The following is a 23,630-nucleotide window of genomic DNA, read 5'->3' as shown; positions in this document are numbered from 1 at the left end:
ATATACAATTATTAATAAAACAAAGAATCATATTTTTATCAGTCATATTAAGTCTCATTCTTTTTTACCAGTACATTTAGTGTAAGAAAATGGATTGGCTAGTAAATGTTTACTAAATTTTAAGTTAACAAAAGCAAAACAATTTCATCATAGTCATTATGCTAATAGTAAATATTTACATGGGATGTGTCATATTCTGAAAGAAACTGCTAAGTATATTGTAGAATCATGTGAAAGATGTTTGTCTTTGTTACCTGTTCCACATTTTAAGGTAAATCCTAAATGATCATTGTCAAATTATATTTGACAAGTGAATGTGGCTCACATTCCCAAATTTGAAAAATTGCAATTTGTTCATGTTATTACTAATATCAGTTCTGGTTTTGTGGTATTCTCTTGCTTATCTAAAAAAGCAACTAAATATGTTATGAAACATTGTTTATTAGCTTTTTCTATATTAGAAATTCCTAATATAATTAAGACTGATAATGCTCCTAGCTATACCAGCAAAAGTTTTCAAAATTTTAGTAAATATTTTACTATTTGTCATAAAACTAAAATGCCTTACAACCCTCAAAAACAAGCTATTATAAAATGTACACTTTCTACTATCAAAAATTATTTAAATAAAGAAAGGGGGAACTGAAATACTATATCCCCTAAACTAAAATAATTATATTTCTCATTTACAATTTATTTTAAATTTTTTAATTTTGGATGACAATAAAAGGTCTGCCACATACAGACAATGGGGAAACATACAATGAAAGTATGGTGAAATTAAATGGAAGGATGCATTAACAAAACAATGAAAAAGACCTGACCTTGTGTTAATGTGGGGTCGAGGCTATGTTTGTGTTTTTCCACAGAATGAACAAGCTCTTTGTTAGTTGCCTGAGCATCTTGTGCGCATTGGTCTGGTGACGGCGAAAGAGACCTATTGGGCATACGTTCCAGATCCTCTTCTCCTGCACCTGGCGACATGGAATGAGTCCCTCATACCTGTTTATGTTACCAATACTTATGTTTTACGATATCCCTCTAATAGTCATATAAAATGGGAAGAAAGATCATTCAGTTATTCTGGGTATACTTTAGGATATCCTATCTGCTTTACCAAAAGTAAACCAAAAAATGGATGCTTATTTGATGCAAAGAATATCTTCCGAGTTGGACAGTGGAAACCCATCATGAACTACAATTGAATTATTCAGCTTTTGACCGACGAGCTTCTGGATATGGTGCAGGTAGAATAAACACCATCTTTCCAGCAGAGGCCAACTTTCCCTCATGTTTTGAGAAAGTTCGTGCTGGCATCTGGCAACCACTTTGGAGAAAATGTCATCATAACAGCGCTATGGCCATTCTCTTCTCTAACATTAGTGCTGGTAATATAATTTTTAAAGGACCAATGGTTGGAATGCTACCTCGCTTGGACTACCCTATATTATTAGACTGGTCACCTCTTCATACGTATGGTCCTGGACTTCTATGAAAAGATTTGTGGGAGGAATGTGGACCATTGATATGAAGAACTTTCAAACTGAAATTAGTTGCTAGTATGGATTCGATAAATATTTACTGTATCCCAAAAGATAAATGTAAGGAAGATAATGTCACAAATGCCAAAGTCATGTCTTGTGTACCTGAACCATATGTCTTATTAATTGGTAATAATGTGATCACTGGTGATTATCCAAAATGTAATGTAAGTTGTTCTCACTGTAAAATCTCTAACTGTATCAGCTCTATTACCAAGGATGATTCAGTTGTTATTTTAAAGAATCCTCCTCTTGTTATGACATTAGTAAAATTAAATGATGTTTGGTATGATGATAATATCTTGCAAATTTTAAAGGAGTTATATAAGGTATCATTGAGAACCAAAAAAGCTGTAGGTCTTGTTATTGTAGAAATTGTTTCTCTTATCCCTATGATTGCTGCTGTTTCTATTTCTGCTGTAGCTTTGACACAAGAAGTCCATACGGCTAAGTTTGTAATTGGGTTAATGCATATTGTGACAAAAAATTTAAGTAAAGCAAAAAAATGTATAATCAATCAATTATGGCCAAAAAAGTTAAGGGGACGCGGTCAAGGACCAGTCACCTTTTTTAGGAGCTCATTGTCAATGACGGAATTAGCATGCCTCCTTCTTTTCACTCACCTGGTTACCAACCTAAGACAGGAACAGGGCCAGAGAGTCCCTGTCTTCCAATGACGGGTAAGGAACCTGTGTGAAAGAAGTATGCTAAGGCATGTAGCCTAAGACAGACGTGAGTCACCTGAGGCCTTTATAAACTAAAGAAGGGGGACTCTGTAGGAAGCCATCCTGAGCAGGTCTTAGCGCTGCCACAAATAACACTTCTGACACGCAGCCGCCACCCTGTCCATCTCTGGGAACACACCTACCTCATTAAATCAGTACTTGTAATTCAATACCTTGGGGCATGCCCCTCCCTCTCTATTGTAAACTGATAGCCTAGGACCCAGCCTACACAGCTGCCTATTTATGGCAGAATTCCTCGAATAAACTCCGAGGCTTGATCAGGAATTTGTCTTGCCTCTACTCTGTCACGTCTCCTGTCCCTCCCTCAATCTGCACCTTTCCCTCTCTAGAACGCATGAACTCGCAGGTCGGTTTCATGTAAAGAATGCAAAAAGTAATTACAAAGGCAGAAGAGGAAGAAAAGACCAAGATGGATGTCAGAAGAGATTCTGAATATTGTATCAGAGCATCAAGAAGCCAAAGTTAAAGGAAGAAATCAAGACATTAAGGAGCTGAACAGAAGATTCCCAAGGGCAGCAGGAGAAGACAAAGCAAAGTATTATAATGAAATGTGCAAAGAGCCAGAGTCAGAAAATCAAAGGGGCCAAACTTGCTCAGCATTTCTTAAGCTGAAGGAATTGAAAAACAAATTCAAGCCACAAGTGGGAATACTTAAGGATCCTTTGGTCAGAATATTAAACGAACCAGGAAACATTAAAAGAAAATGAAAAAAGTATAGAGTCATTGTACCAAAAGAAATTGGTGGATACAGAAGAATTTCATAAAACAATGTTCTATGGTGATGAAGGAAGAAGTTCAAGCTTCTCTGAAAGAATTGGCAAAAAATAACTTCTCAGGAATTGATGGCATACCAATTGACATATTTCAACAAACAGATGCTGCCCTGGATGGGCTCACCAAGTTGTGCCAAGAAATCTGGAGAACAACCACCTGACCTAATGACTGGAAGAGATCTATATTTGTTCCCATTCCAAAGAAAGGTGACTTAAAATAGTGTGGAAATTATCGATTGATATCACATGCAAGTAAGATTCTGCTGAAGATGATCCAAAAACGACTGGAACAGCACATCAGCAAAGAACTGCCAGAAGTCCAGGCTGGGTTTAGAAGGGGTCATGGTACTAGGGATATTGTAGCTAATGTTAGATGGATCTTGGCTGAAAGCAGGGAGTACCAGAGGAATGTCTATTTGTGTTTCATTGGCTATGCAAAGCCATTTGACTGTGTGGACCATAACAAACTGTGGCTGACTCTGAGAAGAATGGAAATCCCAGAATATTTGATTGAGCTTATGTGAAACCTATAGTTGAACCAGGAGGCAGTTGTCAGAACAGAGCAAGGAAACACTGTATGGTTCAAAACAGGGAAGGGTGTACACCAGAGATGTATTCTATACCTTTTCAATCTATATGCATAACAGATTATCCAGGAGGCTGGGCTGCATGAGGAGGAATGTGGCATCTGGATTGGATTGGAGGAAGAGTCATCAACAATCTGCATTATGTAGATGACACAACGTTGACTGCTCAAACTGAGGAGGACCTGAAGCACTTGCTGCAGAAGGTCTTAGAGCTGTGGTCTTCAATATAAATTGAAGCTCAACATCAAGAAAATAAAGATTCTCACCACTGGGCCAACTTGGCAGTATCATTATGGATGGTGAAGAGACAGAAATTGTTTCGTTTGCTTGGCTCCATGATCAACACTCTTGATACCAGAAGCCAGGAAATCAAGAGATGAATTGCATTGGGAAAGTTGACTGTCAGGGATCTCTCCAAAGTACTAAAGAGCAATGATGTTAGTCTGGAGACTAAGGTGTGCATAGCCTTCACAATTGCTTGCTATGCGTCAGAGCTAGACCATGGCTAGGGATGACAGAAAGAATTGATGCATTTGAGCTGTGGTGTTGGAGAAGAGTGTTGAATATACCATGGAATATACTATAGAAGAACAAACAGGTTCATCTTGAAGAAGGTAAAACCAGTCTGCTCCTTGGAGGCAAGGATTCTGAAGCTTTGTCTGACATACTTTGCACATGTTACAAGGAGGAACTGGTCCTTGGAGAAGGATGTCATGTTTGGGAGGGTGGAGGGACAGCGTAGAAAAGGAAGACCGTTGATGAGATGGATTGATTCAGTGACGGGGGTAATGGGGGTGGCTGTGTCAGAGACAAAAAGGTGGACACAGGATAGAGCAGGGGTTTAGAGCTGTTGTCGCTATGAGTTACAGGCGACTCGATGGCACATAACTATTTTACTCTCATTTCTGCCTCTTCATCTCTTTCTTCTCATTCTTGCTCTCTAATAAAAAGCTCCGGCCTAAATGTAAATGCTTCTGACACTAAAGCCTGCTCTCCCCCAAAGCACTAAAATTGTTGTACGTTGTACTACTTGAGTACTTGAAAACCAATCTCTTCTCTAGTCTCTTCTGTCGGGCACAATTATTTTGCCTGTATGAGAAGGGGATTGATTGCACGAAAACAGAAAGATGTAATATTCAATGATTGTTATGTGCCGTTCAGTCAACTGTGACTCATAGTGACCCTATGAACGACAGCTCTGAACCCCACCCTATCATGGGCCAATCTCACTGTCCCTGCCTTACCTGCCACAATTGCCACAGTCACTGTGCCAATCCAGGGTCTTTGTCTCCTGTGTTGACCCTCTATCCTTCCAAGTATGTTGTTCTTCTCTAAGGATTGGTCCCTCCTGGCAACATGTCCAAAGTATGTAAGATGGAGTTTCAAAAACCTTGCATCCAAGGAGCAGACTGGTTTCAACCTCTCCAAGATAGACCTGTTTGTTCTTTCAGCAGTTCATGGTATGTTCAGTACTCTTCTCCAGAAACATAATTCAAAGGCATTGATTCTTCTTCTATCATCCATCATCATCCAGCTCTCCAATGCATAACAAGTAATTGAGAAGACCATGACCTGAATCAGGCACACCTTAGTCTCTAGACAGACATCGTTGTTCCTTAGCACTCTGGGGAGGTCCCTGACAGCCAACTTTCCCAATGCAACTTGTCTTTTAATTTCCTGACTGCTGGTGCCAAGAATATTGATTATGAATCTGAGCAGGATGAAATTGTTAACAACCTCAATTCTCTCTCCATCTATTATGATCCTGTCGTGGCTTGGTGGTGAGAATCTTTGTTTCCTTGGTGTTATAAATACAAGAAATAAAATGAATAATATATTTTGTTATCCACTACTTTATTTTTAGTGTTTCATGTCTAGAGTTTGACAAGATACGAACTTGTTCAATAATTCTTGTGATAGCCAATCATCTTCTAGGAAACAGATATGTCTTACAGAAGAAACTAAGAAAACTTGGTCTCACATACCTTGGGCATGTTGCTAGAAAGGCTATTCCTTGGAAAAGGACATCACACTTGGGAAAGTAGAGGGATGGTGAAAGAGAGGAAAATTCTCAACCAAGTGAACTGACACACTGACAGCAGCAACAGGCTCAGATGTGTCAGAGAGGATGACACAGGATAGGACAGAGTTCAGACCCACTGTTCATAGGGTTGCTATGTATAAGTTGTATTCGACTTGACAGCACCTAACAATGACAAACATAATTCTATAGTAAGGGAGTCCTGGTGGCTTGGTGGTAATGAATCGTGTTGCCAACACAAAGGTACGCGGTTAGAATCCACCAGCTGCTTCGCAGGGAAAAGATGGACAATCTATTTCTGTGGGATTAACTGCCTCTGAGAACCTGCTGTAGAGTCATGGGTTGGTTCTCAATCAATCGCATGTAAGAGCAGCATTCTAGAGGAGCTGGTTTCCTTTTATAAAGGAAAGTCTGGTGGGATGTTAAGAGAAATGTCCTGAAGTAGTTGCCTAGGCAATTTGAAAGATCAAAGAGAAAGACTTGAGGTTTTTGGTGGTTGGTTTTTTCCTTCAAGATAGCATCTGAATTTGTCCAGTTGCAAATGCAGGGAAGCAGCAGTGCAGTTCCTGTTAACCAGAGCTCTGCCTTAAAACTGCTAAGGCAGAATCTAGCCTGTCTCAGTTCCCCCTCCACCCCTCATTCTTTACAGGGCACTGAAGGAAGGTCTTTTCTTCTAGAACTTCAAGCTGGGGAGGGATGTAGAAAAAAACCAGCCTACTTCACGGCTGTCAAGTTGAAGCTAACTCACAGCTGAACTCTAACTGGGTTTCTGAGGCTGTATGTTTGTTACACGGGAGATTGCCCACCTTTCTCTCATAATTAGTTGTTGTTGTTAGGTGCTGTTGACTCTAGTAAAACACTAGAGGGTTGTTTTACTTCTGAGCCAAACAAGTCAGTGGTTAGGAAAGGATTCCTGTGTAGCGTTTTAGAGGTGCAGCTTTAGGTGATTTGGGATGCTGCTCTGATTTCCAGGAAGATGAGGAGCAGTTGCACCCACTCATGCCTCCTTGCCCCCTCTTTGGATGATAAGCAGTATGAAGTTTGTCATTTTCACCTGCTTACTCATTTTAGGTGAGGTAAGCTTCTAACAAAATCTTAGATGTCTACACGCTAGACATGGGGCCATGACTGTGAACTTGCCTGCCAGTCCTCTCTGGAACAAGTATCTTGAAGTTGAATAGGGTTAACCAGGGGCAGGATTACGGCCTGGGCTAGGGGCTACTTCCCAGGCAGATTAACCACCTGCTTAATTCTTCTTGTGCACAATGGGTTGCTTCATGAAATTCCTTAAACTACTTTGCTACAATCCCATTCATGCTTCTCAAGAACTATACTGTTTCCAAATCTATACTATAGGATCAAGATAGTTCCTATTTAACTTGCAGAATAGAAAAATGTGTGGATTTAATTTTCTATAACACAGTTAGGAGAACAGGTATTAACTCTCCTGACTTAAAAAGTTAATTTTCATCAGGCACCTTCAACCTACTATGAAAAGTTTTACTTTTCTCACCATCAGCATCTACACAGAAACCGAATTCATGCCATCTCCTCCTGCAAATTCCTGTCTCATCAACCAGAAGCTTTCCCAGTCCTTTTTAATACTTAAGTTTCCTTTGGCGAAGATTATGATAGAAGAGCTTCAATTTCAATCAGTACTGACTCACTTCTTCCCCGTGTTTCCAATTGTTATTAACATTGTTCGAGAGGGTTTGAGAATTCTAACCACATAAAAGGGAGGCACGGCAGTTGTGGAGAGAGATCTCACTGCCTTCCAGGATCTGTCAATAAAACATATGGTGATGTGTAATTCATCCTCCGCGTTTGGACACAGTGGCTGACCTTTTGCTCGGTTACCATTACATAACAATTCTCATACATTCTTTATTTACTATATATGTCTGTTTTCGTTCTGATATCTGGAAAAGGAACTTTTTTAGGTCTTGGGTCTCTGCTCAAGCCGGCCTACAGGTGAAGGAGAAAAGGACTTTCCTCCACCATCAACAGAAAGAATGAGCCTTGTGCTACTGCTGGGATTTTGAATTTGGATTTCTAGTCTCTTAAATGGTTTCAAGTTCCTCTTCATTTTCAGCTAGCAAGGTTGGATCATCTGCATAATGCACGTTTTGGATGAGTTTTTCTCTGCTTCTGATGCATTCTTCTTCATAAAATTCATCTTCTAGTGTGATTTATTCAGCACACAGACTGAGAAGATAATGGAGAAAGGATACTGCTCAGACACACACCTTTCTTGATTTTGAACCCTACAGTATTCTCTTGCTCTATTTGGAAAACAAAAATGAAAAACCTCTTGGTCTAGGTATAGGTTTTATGTGGGCATATTAAGTGTTCTGGGACTCCCATTCTTAATGTTAGCCAAAATTTGTTGTGATAAACAGTCAAATGCCTTTGCAAAGTCAATAAGACAGACATCCTTCTGGTTTTTCTGCATTCCATCAAGATCCATCTGATAACAGAAAGTTGGACAATGACTAAGGATGACCGAAGATTCAAAACCTTTGAGCTTTGGTGCTAGAGAACAGACTATCCAATGGAACGACAAAAGAAGAAATAAGTACATCTTGGCAGAAGTGCAACTAGGGTACTTCTTGGAAACAAGAATGGCGAAGCTTTACTCATACTTTGGGCATGTTATTAGGAGAGGTCAATCACTGGAGGACAGCAAGCTTAGTCAGAAGACTTACAAGATGGATTGACATGGTGATTGTAAAATAGGTTTAAGTGCATCAGAGATGGCACAGAATAGTCAGGCTCAGATCTATTGTTCATAGGGTTGCTATGGGTCACAGTTGATGAGATGGCACAGAACAACAATGAACTGTAAGACAATACATTTTTGTGTTTTAAAGCCATGTATCTGTGGATCTGTTATAGTAGCAACAGATAACTGAGACAATAATTTGCACAATAATTTACATCACTTAACCTTGTTCTGATGATCTGTGATTATATAATAAATTGTTACAAAAAATATTAAAGAAAAAAGAAACACACATGTTGAACTTTATAGGAAAGCATTTAATATACCTTCATAAAGATAGATTAAAGGACAGATCTTAATAGTGAATCATATTTTCCATGCAAACAAGTGAGACCCTCCTCCCCACCTACCCTCACCTTGATTCATCCTTGAATGAGTACTTCATTATATTCTAAGAAAGTACACAAAAATCATCTCAAATATAAGTTCCATATCCATTTAGTGTAAATGAAGTACTGCAATAACATTTTTAAATCATTTAAAAGTGTAAAATCAAATTATAAAAAGGCATTCAGATTAAGGTCACCATTAGCCTGTACAAGCTTATTATACTTCTTATATACAATACACAACTCTCTATACAAATTAAGAGTCTGTTTCTTACATAAGAATCAGACTGTTCAAAGAGCAGCCTGATATTCCAATTTAGTCGTGATTTACTTGAAATTCATAATTATAACTCTGTTTAAGTTGATGAGTCAAGCAACTACTCTAATTGAACCCTTAAAAATAGTACTTTCCAAGTGCTTTTTTGGTCTTATTAAAAAACATATCTCTTTTTTTCTTTGCTAGTAAAAAAAAAATTCTGGAAAGGGAACTACACCTAAAAGTATAGTTATTAAGATATAACCTCAGAGGAAACACAGGCTCTGACACAGACCCTTATACTCATATTGAGCAGTTTTACGAAATCGAAGATGCATGAATCTTATTTCTGATACTTTAAAAGCTCCCATATGTACTATGTTCCTAACCTTATACCATGTAGGGAGAAACCTAATCTATTTCAGGCTAAAATTCAAACCTCAGCATAGTAATCCTACCAATTTAGTCAATCTGTAGGGGGCGCTAGGAATCACTCGGGCTAAATGACATTAGAAAATGAAGTTTCTAGGCACCAGGATCTCTTAAACATAAGGGGCTTGGGGTTTGTTTTTTTTCTTTTGTTATTTTTTGTATTAGAGTGGTAATTCAAATAGGATCTGACTTAATTGAATTCCTGATATATTTAGTGTTATCTCCACACGACTCTATCCTTGTGGACCTCTGTTCTGCGGCTTTGCTTTACAGTTTCTCAAATTTTGCATTCATTCACAAAAAGAGGTTCAAAACCTCTTTAAGCCATTCATAAATAAAGTCATTTTTAAAAGGATGAGATTATAGCATTACATAATATTGAAGGGTAGAGACAGCCCATTACACACACGTATATAAAAATGGAAATGGAAAGTGGTTCAGTGACTTGATCAATTTCAAGGAGCAAAACAGATGTAAGAGAAGAAGAAGGAATCTGGGTTTTTTACTATCACATCGTCAAGACTACAATAATGACAACTGTTGTTTTATGTACCTTGGAGTCACGACAGACTCATAACCAATCTTGCAGGAATTTTTCAGAGGAAAAACCTCTGAGGCAAATCACCAGGGGAGAGATTGTCCATCTTTCTCCTGGGGAGCAGCTGTGCATTTGACTCACCTCATTTTGGTTGATAACACAACTCCTTTCCACTAGAGCATCAGAGCTCCCTAATAATTACAATCAGATTGGGAAAACTTACTTTTTATAGAATTTAAGTACAGAGAGATCCATTCAAAATCATCTGCTCCAACCCCCCTGACTGACAAATAAGAAAACAGAAGTTCAGAAGTTAAGCCACTTAACTGAAGGTGAGGGCTAAAAGGATTCAGCCTCTCAGTATTCACACAGAACTTTATTGTGACAGAGAAATTACATTACTTGCAGACTTTATAACACAGAGATAAAGAAATAAAGCTCCTCACTTACTTTTAGTTGTGTGGAAGGAAAAAAATAAACAAATGAACAACAAATAATCCTACCCAAAAACTGTGTGAATGCAGAAATGCAGCTGTCAATGAGAAACAAGAAAGACAACGCTATCTCGAGTTTCTACTTTAATGTCAATGCCACATTTGATATTGTCAAACCAATACAATGACAAAAGACAAGTAGTTGAAGTTTATAGACTTAACAAGTACTTGTTTTGAATGTATCAACTGAGTACACAAATGGCACAGAACTAGTACGCTGCTTTCCCAGAGCGGCCACTAGGTGGTTGACTGGAGGTGAATGACTGAAGTGAGGGTTACTTAAGGCTATTTAGAAATCTGGCATGTTCTTCTCCTCTTGGTAAGAGGGTTTCTCCTCCAATCTTTGGACCTTTCTTTTCCTAAAAAAAAAAAATAGAAAAATTTTAATCAGAAACGAGTAAATGTTACTTGCATGGTTTTCTAAAATGAAGCTCCCTTGCACATGTTACATACCTTGAGCATTCCATCCCGTTCCCATTTGAAGAGTCCACAATTACTGAAACAGAAAAGAAAGATTTACTCAGAAGGTGAGACACAGGGCTTCATATACAGGAAACACTGATCAATTCAGGGGAAGAATATTCTCCATTCAAGAAGAACCTAATTAGGGATACTCACAACCTGAGGCTCTATGATAATACTACTAAAAAAAAGACTATTTCAATGATTTCAGAGATGGCTTTCATTGCCTTAACAAGCTACAGTCTTCCAAGATGTAATCTCACATACTATTTTAACAAGGTTATCCAAACTATTGGTGGGTGGTGCAGTTTATGCGTTCGGTTCCTAAGTGGAATCTGTCCACCTGGAAACCTCTCAGGAGAAAGGCCTAGAGTCCCACCTCTGAAGAGTGGTTCAGTCACTGGAAACTCTGTGAAGCAAAAGTCTATTCTGACACACATGGGATTGCCATGCCTCAGCTGCCTTCACGTGAACAGTGAATGTGAGGAGGGGAATTCTGGGGCTGTAGCCCACAGGGAGCTCACTGTTAACCCAAGAGCTGAGCCTCTCTAGCTGTGTTACTCCACAGACACGATTCAGGAGAACGAGGGACAATCTTCTCCCACCTGATTTACAAGCTTGTAAATGCAGTAATAGATCAACTATGAGTTGGTTCTAACTTAATGGCAATGAATGAGAGAGGAAACTGGCTCATTCTGTAGAGAAAAGGAAAAAATCGTAGATGAACTCAAATAATCTACAAAAAGCATAAAATTCAGCCCATCAACAAATGAATGGATAGGAATACTATGTTGCACTGAAAAACAAGGAACTCATGCAATATTATTCAAAATGGGTGAATCTGGAGGACATTATGCTGAGTGAAGTATCTCAGTCACAAAAGGACAAATACTACATGGTTTTACTGTTGTAAAACAGGACTGACCTTGGGGTTGGGGAGAGAATGAGAAAGATGGGTTCAATAATGTATACTGCATTGAAACTGATGAGGGAGAAAACTGTTTAAAAGGGATATGTGAGTACATATTTTTGTCATGACAGGAGTCTAGAGTGAAGGCTACATGGTGGAGTGGACCTGGGGGGAGGGATTATAAAACAATGAAAGAATTTGTCTTTTACTTTTCCAAGAGGGTAATGTACTAGGCGGGAGGGTTGGGAGGGGAGAACAGTGCAACAATGAATGAATGGAAATCCAAAGTCTCTGTAAATTTTTACTAAAATTAATAATAAATTTAAATAAAACAAACAAAAAACCCAAAAAGCATAAAATGAAAAAAAAATTTTTTAAAGCATAAGTAGCAGTAAAAGAAAATATTCTTTGAAAAAACTCCACATGGATTTAGAGAATAAGACACAATATGAAAGATAAATATGAAGTCAAGAGGAAAAAAATGGGAGGTGCCACTTGGGAGTAATCATCAGGTAGGGAAGAGGGTTCTTTTTTTTTAATTTTAAATTGATTTTAATTAAAGTTTATAGAGACTTTGGATTTCTATGCATTCATTGTTACACTTTTCCCCCTGCCCACTCCTCCCCTGCAACTGGCTTTTCTTTTTGAAAAGTAAAAGAATAAATTCTTTCACTGTTATTCAATCCCTCCCGCCAAGTCCACTCCACTAAGCTATCTTCTGGACTCCTTTCATAACAATATCTAATCATGTCAGGCCTCTTTTATAACAGTGGATTTATGCCATATTTGTCTTTTTGTGACAGATATTTCACTCAGCATAATATCCTCCAGGGTCACCCATTTTGTGTAATATTTCTTGAGTTCCTTGTTTTTCAATGCAGCATAGTACTACATTGTGTTAAAAAGCAGCAGTACAGTAAAACCAAAAGAACTAGGCAAGACAACAACAAAGAAAGCCCCTAATGATTGAAATGAAAATGGAGAGTTTGGGAAAGCATATTTGCAGTGATTAAATGTAAAGGAGACTCTCTCTCACCCTCTCATTGCTGATAAACTGGAACTGACTTGTAGCTGACCCTCCAGCGGGTTTTTGGAACTGCATGGGAGGGGACTGTCTATCTTCAGAGCTGCTGGTGGGCATAACATTGCTAGAGAGGGGTCGTCAATAGGTTAACAGTGCCACTCCCTATGAACTATGCCATCACTAAGATCTCAAATATACAAGAAACTCCTAAAAAGACATTTTAAAAGACTGGAAGTCCAGTTAGAGAACAACTAAGAGAAGCAAATAGTCAATCACAGCCAAGAAACATATAAGGCTAAAATGATATTAAAATATACTCAAAATATCAATAAGCAGATGTTTGAGATTTTTAATACAATAGGTTATTACTTTGGATGCAATCAACGACAACAACTAACCAAAGTGAGAAAGCTGGACAATCCACGAGTTGGGAGGACGTGAGGGGATAGAGGCTCCCATGCATGTTAGACGGAGGGTAGACTGGCTGGTTGGGGAATTCTGGAGGGCAGCCTTGTTATCACTTAGTGAATTCCACTTCTAGGTGTACCCCAAAGAAATTCTTACGCAAGACCATGCAAAGACAAGTACAGGGGTGATATAGGGACTGAGGAAGCAATCTGTGTGTCCCTCACAGGAGAACAGACAGATGAAATGTGAAGAACAGTCACCACTGACTTATTAACTGGAAACAACTAGAAACAACGAACTAGATGTGCACATGGAGAGCTGAGTGAATAAACAATCGAGACATGCAACACCAGACTATTGGTGTACACTTAAAAAAAATCCCCAACAATATCAACCAACCAAACATCCTCCTAAAACAACAAACTGAAGACTCTTTGGATCCAGTTTTTGGTCAGAGAAACTTCTAGACCCAGAGGAAGATTGACAGAGAGAGGAAGCCTTCTCCTGGAGCTGACTTTGAATTTTAGCTTTCTCAACTCTGGAAGGATGAATTTCTGTATATTATAGTCATCCACTTGGAGTTTGTTTGTTATGGCAGCCCTAAGTAACTAAGACAACACGTTTGCCATACTTCATTTAAGTCAACACTTTTTGAGGACCTGCTTACAACACACCAGGCAGAAGTACTGGAGCTATGACAGTGAAAAAGGCAGGTCTTTCCCTTCAAAGGGTTTTCATTTACCATTTCTAGTGTCAGGGATATCCAAAAGCAGTAAGGAGGCTCAGAAATAAGACTTGAGTCTCATAAAATCATGGTCCACATAGAAATTGAGAAGAACTGAAGGACTCTGGGCATCATCCTACCTGCAGTTCTTTTTAGGAAGCCTGTCAAGGGAGATACTTCTGTTTCCACAGGGACACTTGAAGAACCTCTTCACACCATCATGCCAGTGGTAGTCATGTTGCTCGCTGACGCAGGTCTCCAAGAGCTTGAAGTGGGTGTAGGTACACTGCATATAACCAGCAGAAGGACATACAGACAATGAAGACTTCAAAAGAGAAACTGACCAGAGGCCATCAGCTCAGGGATAACTTCTGTCACTTTGTTCCTCCCCAGGCAGTTCCTGGCAGCTTGCTAGCTTTTCTTCAAGCCACTGCGATTCATGTGATTTCCCAACTTTGCCTCATATTGACACTGTGGTTGTTGTTGCTAGGTACCATCAAGCATGACTCACAGACACCCTGTAACAACAGAGCAGAACCCTTTCCTATCCTGTGCCATCCTCACAATCTCTGACACACATCGCCGAACCAATGCTGCAGTCACAGGGTCGACCCATCCTGTTGGAGGTTTTCCTCTATTTCACTGACCTGCTACCATCCATAGAGTTTAGGTTACATTATCCTAATTCACTCTAGTCCCTTGACCATTATTATTTGTTGTCAAGTCAGAATGGACTCATAGCTGACCCTCCTGCTGTGGAGATTTTGAGAGGCAATAAATTCTACGGAAGGAGATTATCCATCTTTCTCCTGCAGAGTAGCTGGTGGATGAGAACCATGTACCTTTGGGTTAGTAGCACAGTTCTTTACCACTAGGCCATGAGAGCTCCTACTGAGTAAGGAGTTAAGTTGCCAATCCAAAGGCAAGCAGTTCAAATTCACCAGCTGCTCTGAGGGAGAAAGATGGGCAATCTCCTCCCATGTGATTTATAGCCTCACAAAACCTGCTGGAGGGTCAGCTGTGAGTTGATTCCAACTTAAAGGCAATGAGGTTTTTTGAGTATTATATATTCTTAATTGTAGGATTCTACAATCTTCTAACAGCTCTGTGGGAGAAAGATGGGCAGTCTCCTCCCATGCAATTTACTGCCTCTGAAAAGCTGCTGGCAGGTCAGCAGTGGGTCTGTTCCAATTCGATGATACGTAACAAGTTTAACAATATGTACACATGCATCGATGTATGTGTGTATGCCTACACACACGCACACCACACACACATTCCTTGTAGTATACTGGTTAAGAACTTAGTCAACTGCTAAACCAATGGCTGGAGGCTTAAATCAGTGGCCACTGTGGAGAAGTATGTACCTGGCTTCTCTCAAAGATTACAGCTTTAGAAACCTTACAAAGACATTCTGCTCAGTCAGAGAGGGCCATTATTGGTCAGAATCAACTCAATAGCACAAAACAACTATAAATATAAAAAAATGTACATATTTTCTATTTTATCCTACTATAATAATCCCTGCTTGAGACTGATTTAGAAAACCTCATCAGTAACTCTTCTATTTTCTCTTACAAATCTGTGAGGAGATAAGCTTATAATTCTAAATTTATAAGCAGTAAACTCATGATGGTGGACAGTGTTTGGTAGAGCTCCGTAATTAAAACAAGCTTGGAAGCAGGAGTGGCATCCACTTCCGAAACAGCTTGCCTCCAGAAACCCTATGAACCTGGAGAAAGATGAAAGTTATACAAGTGTTCAGGTCTTCCGTTCATAGGGTCGCTATTAGTCTTCTACGACTTGATGGCACTTAACAACAATAACAAACTCATGACATGTATATTAAAGAACAGATTTTAAAATTTTGATCCCCAGAAGGAGCAAAGAGAACAATGGTGGGTGAAGGCTGAAAGAGGTGCCAGAACATGTATTTTCTGGTAATTACACGGAGTCTGGAAAGATAATTGGACTTTGATAATCTCAGACAGTCCAAGCTGGAATGCCAGCTGCAGTAGGTTAAGAAATGCCTCAGCCTAACAGATGAGTATGTCCTAAAATTCCTAGAACCTATGCTTACATGACAAAGGAAAATTAAAGTGACAGATGAAATTAAGGTTGCTAATTATTGATTTTAGCAGCTCTGGTAGCCTAGTCTTAGGGAACTGTGCTGCTAATCTAAAGGCAAAATCCCTCAAATGTACAGGAGACTCTCAGGTATTAAAAACAGTAAACTTGAGAAAATTGTAATTGCTAAGCTGGGCTGCTTTCCTCCGCTCTTACATATGCTTCTAGGCAGTCCAGGTAAACTTGGAGTTAACTTCTAATGGAAAGACTGATGTAGTGTCTAGTTTAAAAAACAAAATCCTTTAATTTTCCACTTTTAAATAATGTTGGGTATAAAAGGCTTAGAATTTTCCAACAGGCATAGTGTGAAAATTCTGTAAACAGGGACAAAATGACAATCATACTTTGACTTGATATTTAATTTAGTAGGTTAGGACTAAAGTAGAAAAGATCAGCAGTAACTGATCATAAAGTGATGCAAAGTGAAATATTTCAATCAAGGTTCCAGGGACTCTGAATTACACATCAAAGATAAATTAGGAAAATAAGATAAATTGAGAAAGAGAGGTAAGAGTACCTTGGATCCAGTGGTCAAAGGGAAAGAGATGTCAGAGGCTTACTGGCAGCCCTGGGAGCTGTGGTCCGGTGAGAGAACCTCATTGACAGATGCTATGATTGTCAGAGCTCAGCAGCTGAGGCACGTGGGGGCCACATTCAGCCTCATTAATTACCGCACAAAAGACTCCAGTCAAAAGAAATGATCCCACATCTCACAGACTTTCAATACCAGCTGCATGAACAGGGCCACAGGTCCCAACCATCTCCTTCACTCACCGTCTTGCATGTCACCACTCGACATTTTACTTCTCTGATGTTTTTCATCTTTTCTTCCATTTGTTCTTTTTTCACTAGTGGCTCAAAATAGCGTTCCTGCAGTTCTGCCTCAGCCTGGAGTGAAAAGGCATATAGGAGACTTTATACCAAATCCAATATATACTTAAGGAGCAGGCCAAGAATTGAAGGAGATAATACTTGCTGTTGCAAAGAACTGCAAATAGGCATGGAGGCAGAGAGATATTTATAGCAGAATGTGATCAAATTCTGAAGTTACCACAGCCTCACAAAGCAAAAGTGTCCAAGATGAGGCAAATTCAGTTCTACAGTCCTTCAAAGGGGTTCTACCCTGTCTCCTGGTGAAATCCAGTAGAAAGACATGAGTTTGTCTTCTTGTTGTTGTGTACTATCGAATCAGAACTGACTCATAACTGACCCTCCAACAGGTTTTCAGGGGCAGTTTAATCACACAGGAAAAGATCGTCCATCTATCTCCCATGAATCAGCTGGTGGATTTGAACCAAGTACCTTTGGGATTGCAGCATGGATCCTTATCACTAGGCTACAAGAGTTGAAAAAGGAAATACTATCCAATGAATATGCTGTATGTATTTAAGTCACAAAGAAAATAAACCAGAAGTCTTCATTTCTTTCTTTTTTTTTTTAATTATTATTATTATGTTGTGTGTGTGTACTGTCAAATCGGATCTGACTGGTACAGGAGGAGATTTTTCCTCCTTTTCCAGCAGAGCATCTGGTGGATTCAAACCAAACACCTCTGGGATTGCAGTGCAGCTTCTTGCCACTAGGCCACCAGAGCTCGCCAGAAATCTTCATTTCTTATAAATCCAAGTTTCTATGTCATTTCTCCTAGTGTAGTTGTGCCCAAGCAACTAAAAAGGAAAATTCCATTTTTATATGTCCTATTTTTTTTAAAAAATAGTTTTGTTGTGAGAATCCACACAGCAAAAAAATATGCCAATTCAAATTTCTACATGTGACACTGATTACCTTTTTCTTTTTTTCCTTTATATTAGTTAAGATTTTTAAAAAATTGTTTTTATGTGCCATTGAGTCACATGTGACTCATAGTGACCCTGTGTTCAACAGCTCTGAGCCTTGCCATATACTGAGTCAACCTCATTGTCCCCCCATTACCCCAGTCAGAGTCAATCCACCTCATCAAAGGTCTTCCTCTCTTGTGCTGTCCCTCGGCCCTTCCAAGCATGATGGCCCTCTCCAAGGACTGGTCCCTTCTTGCAACATGTCCAAAGTATGTCAGATGAAGCTTCAGAATCCTTGACTCCAGGGAGCAGCCTGATTTCACCCTCTCTAGGATGAACCTGTTTGTTCTCCTAGCAGTCTATGGTATATTTTATACTTTTCTCCAGCACCATAAATTACTAGTATGTAATTTATATTATCCAAGAATTTTAGTTCAGGATGATACAGGAGTAATATAAAATATTTTATATTAAAAAGGGTAAAGGGTTGATGACTACAGATCTACATTATCTTTTGTTTTTTGGGCTCTTACCTCCTTGAGAATCCCAGTGTGCTTAGATTTTGCTTTTAGAATTTTCTGAAATTCCTCAGATTCCATGTAGGCAAGTTGCTTCCTCCATTTTTTCCTTGCAGGCTCTAATTCATCTTCATCTAGAGCAGCAAGGGAAATCATTAACTGTGAAGGAGAATTTCAGAAAGCAGTGTGTTCTGTTGACTCAGCGTCCCTCTCCTCCTCCTTCCTGTGCCACCATGACCTTCAGACTCCATTCACCTCTGCTGGTACCTCAAGAGGAAAGGTCTTAGGGAGAAATGAGCTGAGATGGAGAGCTCAGGTTATGGGTGCTGGTAGATGTGACCACTAGATCAGAATTTCTTTTTCACCTTAAATTAGGAAATTGATTTTAACAGACAACAATAAAAAGCCTACCTACAAGTTAATTATAAAACTGTAACATTTTTATAACATTTTAGAAAAACAGCACTGCCAACTTCAGAGTTTCAAAATAAAAATGAAGCAATCTAAAACAAAGGGACTCTTTTTCTTTTAAAGGTATGTTAATATATATATAAAGATCCAATGGGCAATCATTTCCCCAAGTGTTTAAATTAAGTACAATTTCAGGGTAAATGAATGTGATTATAAAAACCAATTAGTTCCAGATGGTAGGAATTCTATTTGGGTGTTCTAGGTGGGGGTGAAATAAAGTAAAAGAACAACTTTTCACAAAAGGGAGGGAGGGTGGTTACAGTTTAGAAGGTATGCTTTCTCTTTCCCATGCTAACTTCGAAATGTGTAGTACCTTCAGAGGGAAACGTGCTGTTTTTTTCCACACGTTCTTTCACTTCCAAAACATCCTCGGGGTCCATTTGCTTTCTTTTCATGCTGTTTGGATCAGTCTTTGTAAGAATCTGGCCCTTTGCCTTTAATTTGCTTATTGCAGCTAACTAGAAAAAAAAAAAAGAGATGAAAATCTAAAACACAAGATAGGAACCTATAACCCTGTACCTCCTCCAGTTATAAACTAGTGAACTCTGGCCAATCTCAAAAACAAACTGGCAAAATGTCTTTATTTTATTTAGTTTTAATACAATCATCAAAATTTAAAAAGCATGGGAGACAGGTCTGTAATACAAGCTAGTTCGTAGACCTTAGTGGAAGCACAGCCATTTCATTAAGCTCTTCCACAACCAGACACAGTCCAGGGAAGGACTTCCCTATTCTATCCTGTGAGAATAATAACTCTATGACTTCTAGCTATAGAGGAATCATATTACCATTTGGCAGTTTGCTCTGGAATCAGAATTAGGCTAGAGTTCCAGTGCTGCCACTATTAGTTTGTAATTTCAGGCAAATTACTTCAATTTTAAGTCTTAGTTTATATATAAATACTTTATATATAAATGGGGATGATGTATTATGTACCTTTTAAAGTTGTACAAATAATTTATATACTTATACATAGAAAATAGGTAGCTCTGGAAGCTTAGTGGTAAGGAATTATGCTGCCAAAACAAAGTAAAACAGTTCAAATCCACCTGCTGCTCCCTCACATGAAGATGGGCAATCTCCTCCCATGTGATTTACTGCCTCTGAAAGCCCACTGAAGGGCCAGCTCGATGGTACACAACAACACACATAGTAAATAGCATGTGTACATATATTACAAGCCCTTAGTAAATATCAGTAGGTGTCAGCAATTGTTATTAGTACTATTATAATTATCTCGTTTTGCCCTGAATTGGGTTATTTCTGTGAACTAGAAAATAAAGCAATAGTTCCAGTAAGGTGGCTCTAGGACACTCAGGAGAGACAGGTGGGGAGAAGGGAGGGCTGGGCAGTGGGGCTGTGAGTACCCCCAGATCTCACTTCAACCAGAGAGACTTAACCTTAATCAGTCCACAGACTGGGCTTCTGTATAATATTTCTTTTAAAGAAGGAGTCCAGTGTTAAACAAGCTTTTTATAATCTTGTCTCAACAATTCCAAGAATTTTTTCCCCATTACCAATGCTTCCAGCTGTAAACAGATTAGTCTCCTGAGCTATCTCTTTCAGTGCGACAAGAAATAGCGTTGATAATGGTTAACTTTCTTGGGTTAGGTGAATAGTATGATGATACTATTATCATTTAAAATTTCTTTGACTGCAATTGTCAGGATCAACAAATAGCTTTTAGGTATCTCTCTTTACCTGGTAATGATTAATAAAGCTTGAAAATCAAGCTATGTCTTTGGGAAAAGCAACTTAAAGTGTTCAAGAAGATAAGGCCAGTTACCTTTTTGGCTTCTGCTAAGGCATTCAATTTTGGTCTTGGTGGTGGTGACTCATCAAAGAAGAGAATATCATCTCCTTCAGAGACGCCTCGCCCAAGCTTGGGTGTCTGTGTGGCTGGAGCCCCCTCCAGCCTGGGAAATTCGGCGCCTGTCTGTGGAGACTGAGTAGTGGGCTGTCGAGAAGAGGATGGTAGAGCTGGACTCACGCTTTTACTTGAGCTCTGGAGAAATCTTTAAAGAAATATGTAGTAACAAAATATGCATTGAGGCCTGAGAAGATATCATATGGATGTCTAAGACATAAAGCAGACTGGAGACCATACACAGACCATCAGCTAACAAGCAGTTGTTATTAGTAAACTAATTTCTCCTTCTTAGTTTATAATTTAAATTAACAGGCAATAAGAGTAATGCCGGCTTTCCAAACTTTTTTGTTAATGCTGTTAATGTTTTCATTGAATAAATGATAATGAGTTTCTACTTTTGGGCTGATTTTTTAAAAAAAGATCATTATTTTATTTTCATCAGTATGTTTTTAGTAAATCTCTTCATAGACTACAGGCCTGAAGCTGAGATGCAGATTGTAAACTTAACCTCCTTGTTTTAGTTTTATTTACTCTGGGAGGTAGAGATGGGAAATCCATTATAAAGGCACTATCATTTACATGGTGAATATTTTATATCCAGCTGTAAGACCAAACAATAACAAGTCTCAGATACTATCTAAGTCAAACTTCTTCTTTTATAAACGAAGAACTGAGGCCCAATATCATTATTTCAATGACAAATACCGGCTAATCTGAGGCTAATTCTCTTTCACTTCCCCGGACTGCCTCTCAAGAGGTATGCTGAGCTTGCTAACAGGTGCTCGTCCTACAAACCCCACAACTCTGTGAGGAGTGGTATATATGACAGCTGTATAAATTCATGTCTCCTCCAGGCAGATGTACTGTTCCAGGGATCCCATCAGCACCTCGGTCTAACTTGCCTGAGTTAAACCCACTCCCAACTTTTCCTCACCATTTATGAGGAGAATTGGCTTCCCTGTTCATGGAACTACTCATGTTTTAGGAGTCCAGATTTGGGATAGCATAATTAAAAACTGGAGTAGTGAGTGTGTGTGTGCACAGCTTGCCTACTCTAATCTGAAGGTTCAGGAATACAGGTCTCAGAGCACTGCGAGACTAAATGCAAAACTGACTTATGCAGTGTGCAGCACAGCGTTTAGTCCAGGTTACACTACTGCTCAGACAGTGTGAGTGAAGTCTATGTCCTCCTTCCACATCCATTTCCACTTGTTTTACCTCTAAAATGATGCTATTTACAGTGCCTCATTTTACCATTTACCCTAATAACTGCAATCTCTATTTACTCACTCTGCTCTACAAGCTGATCAAGATGCTTTCCCCTTTCATAAAGCCTGTACTACTTTTCAATCTGTATCATTCGGTATCAAGATTCACTAGCATAAGAAACAGCGTAAAATGCTATTTAGGTTCTAAATGTTTAAAAATACTCAATGTTAAAAATGTAGCCAACAAAAGTCTGCTGCTGTAATTTTGAAATCTTAAGTTGTTTTGAAGATTCCAAAGATGTGTGATCTACACATGGACTATAAAGTCTGCCAATCTTACCGTTTTTGTATTTCTTCTGATTTCTTTTTCCTTAGCTCCAACATATGTTGCTTTTGTTGCTTCAAGAGGGCTGATGCTGATATTGACTGTATGGCAGGTTTAGGGCTCCCCATGATCCCTAAAACACAAACCCACAGACGGAGAGAGTTCACTGAGAGATTGAAGAAATCATGTGAACACAACAGACTAGGAATCCAAGGAGATCTGGTGCCATGCTCCTGGCACATACCAAAAAGGATGGCAGTTCAAACCCACCAGTGGCCTGGTGAGAAAAAAGGCCTGGCAAGCTCCTTCCATAAAGGTTATAGCTTTGGAAACTGCTGAGGCAGCTGTACTTTGTTATGTAAGGTCACTAGGAGTTGGAATTAATGAGATAGCATGCAACAACAGAGTCCCCGCTGGTGTAAACAGTTACCATGACTGGCTTGTAATGGAAAGAGAATAGGTTCGAGTCTAGACAAATGCACCTGATAAGAACATCCTGGCAATCTCCTTCTGAAAATCGGCCATGAAAACCTCTATGACACACATGGGCTTTTTATAACTTGGAGTTATCTCAACAGAAGCCTGTTTAGGGCAAGCTGACTATACCTGTTGTCCTGGCTTTAGCCAAATGTTGTTTTAAGTTTCTGGCTCCAGAGGTAGGCAAATCCATCAATTCTCTGAACTCCTCAGAACAAGACAAGCTCTTTTGTGGTATTCCTACAATATAAAAACATCATTATACAATTCAAAACCCAAACAGTCCAATGTCAAAAAGGAAGTAGACAAAACATTGAGAAAATAAAAAGAATCCTTCCCTCTAACATAAGGCACTCTCCTTCCTCCCTCACTGTCATTGAGTCAATTTTGACTGACTGTAACAAGTAACAACACTGCTGTTGTGAGCCATCAAATTTGAACCAATCCAGAGCTGACTCTCCAGCAAATTTTCAGAGGCAGTACATTGCACAGGAGACTAGCCATCGTGTCCCGTGGAGCATCTAGTGGATTCGAACGGCATACCTTTGAGTTGACAGTGCTGTTCCTTACCACTGAGCTACCAGAGCTACCTCACATCAGATTAGTTGCTGTTGTTAGGTGTTGCTGAGTCAAGCACGACTCATAGCGACCCTATGAACAACAGATCTGAACCCTGTTCTAGCCTGCTCTATCCTCACACTTCCTGACACACAAGAGTCCATTGCAGCAGTCTCTGTATCAATCCACCTGGCTACAGGTCTTCCTCTCCTTTGCTGACTTTCCACCATTCCCAGCATCATGTCCTTCTC

At 39.2% G+C, this 23,630-nt stretch overlaps 1 protein-coding gene across 1 annotated transcript in view; it reads right to left on the bottom strand.

Annotated features, from left to right (window-relative positions):
- Positions 1-10,794: 10,794 nt before the first annotated feature.
- Positions 10,795-23,630, bottom strand: part of MCM10 (minichromosome maintenance complex component 10) — a 58,807-nt gene continuing 45,971 nt past the window's right edge. Inside the window, exons 12-20 of the mRNA XM_006894316.1 lie at positions 22,951-23,061; positions 22,360-22,477; positions 20,728-20,956; positions 19,255-19,399; positions 18,486-18,604; positions 16,949-17,062; positions 14,188-14,333; positions 10,973-11,015; positions 10,795-10,878 (exon numbers count right to left, since the gene is read on the bottom strand). Coding sequence (XP_006894378.1) covers positions 10,795-10,878; positions 10,973-11,015; positions 14,188-14,333; positions 16,949-17,062; positions 18,486-18,604; positions 19,255-19,399; positions 20,728-20,956; positions 22,360-22,477; positions 22,951-23,061 — 1,109 coding nt within the window. The remainder of the gene's footprint in view (positions 10,879-10,972; positions 11,016-14,187; positions 14,334-16,948; positions 17,063-18,485; positions 18,605-19,254; positions 19,400-20,727; positions 20,957-22,359; positions 22,478-22,950; positions 23,062-23,630) is intronic.

This window comes from Elephantulus edwardii, unplaced genomic scaffold, assembly GCF_000299155.1.
Source record: "Elephantulus edwardii isolate Elephantulus edwardi_28Jun2011 unplaced genomic scaffold, EleEdw1.0 scaffold00139, whole genome shotgun sequence".
NCBI lineage: Eukaryota > Metazoa > Chordata > Mammalia > Macroscelidea > Macroscelididae > Elephantulus > Elephantulus edwardii.
Note: the sequence above shows the minus strand (reverse complement) of the source record. Positions and strands in the feature narration are given on the sequence as shown.